Here is a 9,888-nt window from a genome sequence, read left to right as displayed (position 1 = left end):
CCCCCCCCCCCCCACCCCCCAAAAAAACATCCAAACATGACTGAAACTGACACAGGTATGAATGAAACCAGTTCAATGCTTATTGGGAAAAAAATTTGAGAGAACTTACCGTAATCTAGTGCTTGTGGTTGGTTGTTCCCTGCAGAATTTGCATTGTCTATTTGTTCTCCTTGGACATAAGCTCCCTGCTCATAAGTAGATGGTCCATTGCTCTGGATGCCTCCATTGGAATAAAAAGCAGACTGTGGTGGCTGCTGCGGTTGTGGTTGAAGCTGAGATCCAACAGGCGTGACTAGATTGTTGTTGTTGTTTCGAGGAAACATATCTATAAGTGCTAGGGCATTCTCATCATATGGAGACAGTGATGAAACTGGCCCGCTAATAGGAACAAGAGCGAGTGGATTCTCTGCTGCAGGTTTGCTGTAATCATCCCCACTGAGAAGATCTACGAGAGAATCAGCTTTCCCTGCAGGGGTTGATGAAGCATTGGATGCTGGAGGTGCAGGTAAGAGCAACTGCTGAGGAGGAGGCTGACTGCTTGTGCTTGTAACAGAACTACAAACATAAGAAATAATTAACAAAAATAAAAGAAGTTATTAACTGAAATTTCAAAAAGAAAAAGAAAGAAAGAAAGAAAAAAGTGTTTATTGTGGACCTTAGAAAGGATTAATGCATTCAGGAATTGAAGTCTCAGGTACTAAATGGAGTGCACCGTACTAGAGCTCTACGTTGTAATTACAGGATTATGTATGTGTGGGGCACTCAAGTCCTAAAAATCCAGTTTCCACACCAACAACATATCATATTTGGGATTAAAGAAAAAGAAAGCAAATGATTTGACAATTTGAGGACGCTATATTTATACCATGAAAACATTTTTTGACACTTATTCTACACTTATGGGGAACATTGATTGCCTTTTGTTGTTTGAGAACTTTAAAAAATTAGAAAATCTTAGTTATTATTAGTAGGAGAAACACTTCTCAATAACCATTTGTGTAAAAATACTTTTTAGCATCAATTAGATATAAAGAGATTCTATAAAACTAATCGTTACGTGAAGAATATCAATGGTGCATAAATATACATACATGTGTGATGTGTGAGTGTGACTATTTGAGTCTGATATCTTGTACGTATGTGTAAAAAAATAGTTACATTCAGTAATTTTTCTATGTTTTTCAAGTAACATGCATAATTTTTTCTGTATATTATTTCTTCCAATTTGAATGGGGTTTATAAGTAAAATGAAGAGATTGTGTAATTTAACTTTTATGTATTTGGAACTATTAGTCCTGCATGGGTGTCATGCAAACCATTCTGTTTTCGCGTGTCATCCCTCTGACTCTGGCTCTAGCTGCTAGCTTAAAAAGAATGGGTTTGCAGATTTTTTTTTAAGACGGCATTACATTCAAGAGAAAACCTATTAATAGGGTAAAAGCATGTTTATCCAAAAGATCAATTAAGGTTAATTAGATAACTCTATGGCAACAACAACACAGTTTATATCTTAGTGCATAGCTTCATGACATCCCTTTTTCTGAAGGGCATAAAAGAAGACTACTTATGCTCATCATAAAGGATATGCATTCAAAAAGTTGACAGGAAAAATATTTGGTTAGTACAGAAACAACAAAGGGATTACCCCTTATCTGGATGAGCCTTGTTTGAAGCTGTAGAATCATCAATATCCACCAGTGACTGAAGGGATTTAGGTTTCTCCGTGTGAACAGAAATTCCTGCAGCGATAGCATCATGTTTTGCTAGAACACGCTGCAGGTCATCATTCAGCGTGAGTCCCTTGGAAAGAAGTTCCTCATCCCTAGAATGAGTCCGAAATGGTATCAGGAGTCAGGACATAGTGCAAAGTACTGACACATACACGCATATGCATATGCAATGATTTCAAAAAAACACTAGTATGTCAAAGCTGATCCGAAAGCTTGATGCTACTATTCTGCAAAGATGCTAGGCCCAGTAGTAGCTCATAAAATAGTCATTGGGTGGATTGGAAGACAATCCAGTCAAAAGTCTAAACAAAAAAGAAAGAATAGAACTGATTGATACAATTGTAAAAAATGACACTTTGATAAATGATTGATTCAGAAATTATGTTCCATAGACAAGAAAGAGGGGAAGTGTTTTAACTGAAATGCAATGTTGCATGGAATCAGATACCCTCAGACAAACAAGTGATAATTGACACAAGACAAAAGAAGTACATGCCTTATCATAATACAAGAATTCTAAATCTGATATTAAGTAATGATAAGAGGTCTTACGATGTTGTGTTTACAAGTTGCACCACTCTCTGCTTGTAAGCACGACACTGCTCAACAAGGTCAATGATAACCTCCTGTTTTGGTCCCTGTACATCAATATTAACATGCCTCAGAACTTCTGGAATTCACCAAATTCACATGGAAACATCATTCAAATTAAACAGGACGAGAACTGCAATAACCTGCTTTTGCTGATGTTTAGGATTATTATTTAGTTGATATTGCTTTTAGACATCATCAGTGGCAGAGCCACATATGTTTTTGCAGGGGCCTGGTCCCCCTAAGTTTTCGCAATTCCATAGACATGGCACTTGTTGAAGAGTAGGAACAGAATTGATGTCTTTATTGGTGAAGTGGGCTTATAAAAAAATGTTTCATAAATAGGTTTGTCTTTAGATTGTACGTGGCTTTGTACTTGATTTGGCTTGACTGATCAATGTGTTTAAGAATATTTTGGCTGGATTTCTTGTAACTTAATCTTTTTAGTAGGTTTCTTAGTTTTATTTTTTTGGAGAGAAATAAGGGCCTTAGCGCAATAGATATCTAGGATATATAGTTTGATAGCAGTGATTTTTTAACCGTGGAGAAAGTTGTTTATAATCGAAATATGTTTTGAGTCAACATTGAAGCTTTGCACTTGTAGTAATAAGGTTACATGCAGTGTTATCGAGGCGCGCGCCCCAGGCGCGGGGCGCTGCGGGTTGGGGCAATTGCGCCCCGCACCAGAGACGGGGCACTTGCATCATGTAATAGACTCTTTCTTCTATTTTTTTAAAAATAATTTACATATTACATATTTACATCATGTAATAGACTATTTCTTGCTAGTTAATCCATTCTTCATCTTTTCATGTTTAACCTATAAAAAGGAAATAGTAATTAGTAATTTAGTATACTTGTTTGCTAACAATAACTTCCTTTTCTAATTAACATGCTAACTATAAATTATAAACATGTAAATATGTAATTGTTATCTTCATTCTCCATCTTTTCATGCTAACTAGCAAATAGCAATTAAGAATGCTAACTAGAAAATTATGAACAGTCATATTTGTTAATCATTTAATTGTTACTTAAAAATACATATATCAATTTTAAATAAAAATACATATTTCTTATTTGTTACTTGCTTGTTTTGTTTCATAGACTTTTGCTTATGTTGGAGATTATCTTACATTGTGATTTGTGAAAACTTATGAGCTTCTCTATGTTATGCATGCTAATTAAGACTCTTTCGTGATTTAGTATGTGAAATTATATTTCTTAGTTTTTTATGTTACAATTTATAAACATGTTGCTTATATGCTTTTTTGTCTTATGTTGGAAAATGTTGGTTTGAGTTATGCGCCTCAATTCAGTGTGGCGTGCACATCGTTGTGCGCCTTGTGCATGGTGCGCATAAAGGGCCTTTGCGCCCCGCATTGCGCCTCGCGCCTCGATAACACTGGTTACATGTTTAAATGAAGTTAAGAAGCAATATAAGTCTCCTCTTATTTTGACTTGCCTTAATTATGAATCATGAAGAGGAGGTGATCTTGTTAGCATCTCCAATTTCTTGCAATCCAATCTCTCATCAAGCGAGGAACATTTTGAGGTCTGATCTTTCTCTCTCTCTACTCTATTTTTCAATGAATTATCTGTATAGCACAACTTATAGCAGCGGATTGTCGCAATGCAGATCTTTCTTAAGAGGAATTTTATCTATTTCTCTTTCTTTTATTGGCTGTATAACTTCTTGTATAAGGATTTTATTATGAATATCTTTGAATCAAGACAAACATTTGGTTTGAAATTAGTTTTTTTAATGAAGTGAATAATCTGGTGTTTATATATTTTGGCCCACCCAAGATAAAATTTCTAGAGCTCCACTACTGGACATCATGAATATTGGAACCAAACAAAGAGACTGAAAAATTAACAAAAACAGCGAGTCATAAGTTGGATAAATTATTGATTGTGTTAGGATGAAAATGGCTCTGGTATACTTTCTTTCTCGGCGAGCTATTTTCAGTAAAAGTAGGACCAATGACTCAGCAGCAGGACTATAAGAGAGAGGTGACTTGAAAGTAGAAAATATATTAAAATTATGATATTGAAGGATACCTCTCGGTTTCCGGGATCCAAAGCATTCAGCATTTCTGAAAGAACGTCCATGATGCCCTGGGCATTTTGCATTTCTGTGAGGCTGAATCAAATATATGTTAAGAGTCAAATATAAATATAAGAATTCATGATATTAAGGACAAGGCAAATAACAATACAAAGCCTATCCCACATTTGTTTGCCAAAGGTTGGATATCACCTATTTGGAAGAACTGAAGGAATCTGAGTATCTAACTAATTCTGTTGAAGGCCCCATCCTCTGCCAAACTAGCAACTGGCTTAACCATTTTTTACTTGCATATTAACGTTCATTTTGGTATATCCTAGTCCTGCCTGCTACTTCACTACAATCTTATCACTATGATAATATTGATGTGATGAATCGGCTTGTAAGAGAGAAATGGAGAATGACTAGTGAGATATGAAATGATCTAGTACCTGTAGCAACAAAGAACCAGTTGGTAAGATAATAAAATACAATTCAGCCTGAACTTAATGCTTCACCATGTCAGAGTTCAGTTCAGAAACAATTTCAAGTTATCCTGCTCTTCATGATGAGCACACTTTCTTTTATGATATCAGAAAAGTAAACAATGATGTCCCTATGGAGAATCCACTATGGCTAGCTAAACTACCTTGTGATGGGATTGGCTCAACCTGGTTTGAGTCTGCTGGGATCCATTAGTTTACACTTTACATATTTGATTAGAATTGATCTAGTTTTTAGATTAAGTTGCTTTTTGAATTTGATTTGAACTCGGTATAGGAAATATGATTCATTATGAAGATTCGATTTTTTAAGCACCATTCATATCACTAAAGGTCTATTTTATACATGGATTAATTTGGCATTTTTATGCAAGAAGTCCCATTTTGGTTTAAAACAACCCCTAGACGTTTAATGTTAGATCAAAGTTGATGAATGAAAGATTTGTTTTGTTCTACTCATTTATATTTATTTCCTTAAATTGCAGTTCATTTAGTTCTTTAATCTCTTAATATCTATTCCTTGCTCAGAGAGCTTCCTTCAAACAGAAATCTTAATTATGTAATTATATTCTTCACCAGGAGAAGTGGCTAGCAAACTCTTTTTGAGTTGTCAATGTTGAGTCAAGGCTTTGAAGAATGTGAATTGTACTTGTACACGGTGAAAATGGGTAATATAAAATGTTACTGATCCAGTTCACAGGCAAAACCCCAGTGATCATGCATAAATAATGTGCACCAGAATTTTACAAATTAGTTATATTTAGGTGGCAGCTGCAAAGAAAACACACCTCAAGGTGGGAAATTCAGATGCAACAGAAGTCTCCGGTTCCGCTTGATGATTAGGGCTTCTTATTGATGGAGGATAGGATGGTAAAGGTTGTGTTTGTGGAGGAGTTAATACAGGCGCAGAGCTCTCAGATCTTTGAGGAAACACAGCGCCAAGCCTCTGATAAAGAAATTGAATATATATATGAGAAAATGAAAAAGAAATGTAGATATTGTAAAATAATAATCTAGAACCAGAAATAATATGCTAGAGTAATGTCAAAATGCAATTGTCTGCATAAACTAGGAAGGAATACCAAGAGCTCCTGATATGCAGCATAATATTGCGGATATCTTGCTCGTGGGCCACCAAACGCCTCTTGCCATGTGTCTATTAAACTCAATACCTTTTCCTTGACGTGCAAATCAGGATTCTGTATGTAGAGGAGAAAGCTCATTTAATATCATACGAAAATATGCAAGTAGTAACCGATGCACAAGACTTTTTGAGAAACAGCGCAACCTTCTTTTTTATTATCTTCACCATTTCATGCAATACATCTTTCTCTGCAACATGCATATGGACAACATCGCCACAATTCTTTATTACTGTTTCCAGCAACTGAAAGATGATAAAAATAGCATAAAAAGTAGGCTAAATCCTTCAGCATGTAGAAGTAAAGGATTTTATAGAACAGCAGTAGCACGAAAAGAGCTAAAATGTCATATATAATGGATAAATTGATATCAGCAGCTATTTGTTCAATTCTATGGCATTTACAAAGTGTTACACATCCTTATAAGATTGCTGGGACAGATGAAGCGCATATTAACTGTCCCGCAATTCAAAAATCAATAGACAAAGCATGAGACGCGTAACAGCAATTGATGTCTAATCTTCCCCTTGTTCCTAAATAAACTTCAAGTACACTGACAGAGAAATAAAACGGTTCCATGACACTGACTTCTTCTCATTGAATACAAAACTAGGACATTACAGCAAATGGGATATGGAAGAATGTAAACGGAGGTACACCTTGACCGAATTAATTTTAAGAATACCAGACCTGTTAACTAGATCAAATTTGGCATTGCTAGCCAGGAAAATATATTTTCAAAAGGAGTAGGAGATTTCCTAAACTGACCACATGGCACATGGTGAACAAAAGAACTTCGGATACCAAGAAAAAATGCATCTCAAAACAACTCAAATTTCAAGAGTGTAAAGTCGAAGTTTAAACAGTTTATTTGATAATCGCATGGGAGAATGCAACTGGATAATGATCAAAATATCAATTAGCCAATAAGTTCCTGCCAACATGGGATAATTTGGGAAGCAAAGTTACTAGGTTAGATGTTCCATTATAAGGATTAAGGAAATTACTGAAACAAATATCAATTTCACCTTCAAGAATCAAAACTATAAAGATAGAAATGAAAATTAGAGTTTAGATAATAAAGTCAGTATAAACATTTGAGATAATTGTACTCACAGTAAGTGCAAGAAGTTGGACTTTTGGATTCTTACTTCGAACACGTCTTTTGAGGCCTTTTACAACATCCTTCGCTTGCCTGGTACATTGAAGAGTGAACACAGTTAAGAAAGTGTACAGATCATCACCACAGTTATCATCAGCAGATTAGGCCAATATCTTTGAGTAGTACATAGAGAGAAATGCCACGACATTTGTGAACTCCAACCTTTCCCCATAGTGCATTTATATATGACAAGATCCAACTCATATCACTCTCTTATTCGGTTCAAAAAAAAAGGAAGCTGACATTCTTTTTTTTTCTTTCTTTTACGCTCTTCTGAATGAGAAGAAAAAAGTATATTTATGAACCATGTAGTAGTGTGAAGAACACCCAATTGGCCTGCACGTTACTATTGGATGTTTATGATTTCTGAAGAGGAGGAACTCAGGCAGAGCGAGAAGCCATGCGATAAAGAGAACGGATGCCAATGAAATTTTGTCGAGCTTATAACTTATCAAACCAATCCAACAAAACAAAAGTGCAGGTACCTTAGGACGAAAGAGGTGTTATTAGGTACCCATTTCTTCCACTTTCTGACTTCAGGTGGCCAAGAAGCTTTGTCCTTTCATTTCAACCAGCAATTGTTTGTGTGACTATTTCCACATAATTATAGGATTAGAACCTATTTTGCTTTGGGAAAGGCAAAAAAGGTACAGAAGAAATCAGGTAATAATGGGATAGCTAGCACTGAGAAGAAATCAGAGTTTTATATCAGTGTAAATGTGTATACAATATCCATATGCATTAAATCAGTCATATTCTTAACACCACTTGACTCCATGTTATATATAAGTGAGAAGGTGTGTACATATATCTATATGCAGTAAATCAACCATATTCTTAATACCACTCGACTCAGTATTTTATATTAGTGTGCATCCATGTAAATATATCCATATGCATTAAATAAGTCATATCCTTTTTTTTTAATCAAAAGAAATATCATATATATTAAGAAAGCTTGTACAAAAAATGCCTCCCTCGTATTGTATGCCTCATAGCAATACAAGGTAACCAAAAGGCCTAGCACAAGGACAGTGTCATATCCTTAATAATACTTCCTTAAACATCATCCCCCAAATCTGGAGTTGCCAATCAGATATACTGCATCAACCAACCCCTCTCCATGTATTCTTGCTCTCTATTTCTGCCTCCTCTGTCAATGTTCTCTACATGCCCGGTGAAAGCCCGTAATTGATGGCAGGAAATTTATTAAATAATGCTAGCACTATCCTTATGATAAATATATTAGAAAGTGAAAACTAACAGGTGATTCCTTTCCTCTAGCATAAGCTAACGCAATAAAACTGAATTCTCCTCTTATTGTATGGACTTAAACTGAAAACTTCAGCTATTCACCAAGTTACATGTGATGCTGTAGTTCACCTAGACAACTCGGTACCGTTGTCCGTGATTTGATGCCTAAATCTTCTCAACGCCTTCTACTATGCCGATAGCACTATTTGCCAATATGTATCCTGAACCTCTGGGATGTCTAGATGTTAACATCCACCTGCATCTACAGATTGATAAGATTTGCAATAACATTGCAACTCTGTGGTTGATCACTCTGAAAATACAGTGTCGGATGTCACTCACAGTTCAGCAAGTCTAGCCGAATTCCGACGCTCACATTAAGTCCATATACGTGTAAGTTGTAACTTCTACCAGCACATGATCTAATCTGTAGGTCAGGCAGTATTATACTCTCTCTCTCTCTCTCTCTCTCTCTCTCTCTCTCTCTCTCTCTCTCTCTCTCTCTCTAATTCTAATAGAAACTAGAAAAACCACGGATAATTCCTTTTTCTAGCAAAGTTGTGGTCTTGATCCATCTGTTCTTTTTAAACCAACCATAACATTTTGCCTACTGACAAAGAAAAAGGGTCAATACTGCAGTAATCAAAGGGTTTCATGTGCGCACACAAGTAATCTTATCAGTAAATGAATACAACAGTAAATAAACAAGAAAAAGAAAACTAAAACAAGAGGAAATCGATACCCAGGATCACGATTGAGTATATCGCAGATCTCGATGTTCATGGCCCAATCAGGACCGATCAGTTGATCGCTCGTCGCCCGATCTACCATTGAACTCGCCATTTCAAAGAATCAAGATCCCGACTTGATTTTCGACAGAATTTCTTCAATTATTAAGACAACTAGGGCTATTGTGGATGATCCGTTCCGTTAAACTTGATCTACATATTTTAAAACCCCAACACACCAAATTTGGTGTGAACTCGTTGTGGTTTGATCCTCCGTCGAGCCATGTAAAAAGTTCTATTCACTCGAAACCGTTAAAATTGACACGAGTGGATGAAGGGTCAAACTACGACGGGTTCACCTCAAATTTGGTGTGTTGAGGTTTTAGAATATGTAGATCAAGTTGAACGGAACGGATCATCCACAATGTAGCTCAATCAAGTGATCATCAATGGATAAGAAACTTAGTGGACGTCCACTTAAGTTGACAGAAGTTTTACTCTATATATATATATATGAATTTATATGAATATAAATAAATTAAGGAATGGAATTTTATCTCTCCTTTTTGTGTGAGAAATTACGTAGCAGAAAGAACGAAAGTATTTCGCAGAGGCCACCGCAAGTTTAAATTAGTCTTGGGTTTAACTCTTGGTCAGATAATTTGCAATGCACGTGCTCACAGATAATTTAATTATTTTTTTTTAGAGAAAAATGTGTCAAGGCCATG

The 9,888-nt window shown here is 35.8% G+C and overlaps 1 protein-coding gene across 1 annotated transcript in view; it reads right to left on the bottom strand.

The window, feature by feature from the left end:
* LOC109823670 (TOM1-like protein 2) overlaps positions 1-9,335 on the bottom strand; it is a 10,908-nt gene extending 1,573 nt beyond the window's left edge. The window contains exons 1-9 of the mRNA XM_020389999.1: positions 9,175-9,335; positions 7,133-7,211; positions 6,163-6,261; positions 5,957-6,073; positions 5,663-5,820; positions 4,386-4,467; positions 2,283-2,368; positions 1,646-1,822; positions 110-555 (exon numbers count right to left, since the gene is read on the bottom strand). Coding sequence (XP_020245588.1) covers positions 110-555; positions 1,646-1,822; positions 2,283-2,368; positions 4,386-4,467; positions 5,663-5,820; positions 5,957-6,073; positions 6,163-6,261; positions 7,133-7,211; positions 9,175-9,275 — 1,345 coding nt within the window. The 5' untranslated portion in view covers positions 9,276-9,335. The remainder of the gene's footprint in view (positions 1-109; positions 556-1,645; positions 1,823-2,282; positions 2,369-4,385; positions 4,468-5,662; positions 5,821-5,956; positions 6,074-6,162; positions 6,262-7,132; positions 7,212-9,174) is intronic.

This window comes from Asparagus officinalis, chromosome 1 (genome assembly GCF_001876935.1).
Source record: "Asparagus officinalis chromosome 1, Aspof.V1, whole genome shotgun sequence".
In the NCBI taxonomy this organism is placed as follows: Eukaryota; Viridiplantae; Streptophyta; class Magnoliopsida; order Asparagales; family Asparagaceae; genus Asparagus; species Asparagus officinalis.
The sequence above is the reverse complement of the archived record's forward strand: the minus strand, read 5'-3'. Positions and strand labels throughout refer to the sequence as shown.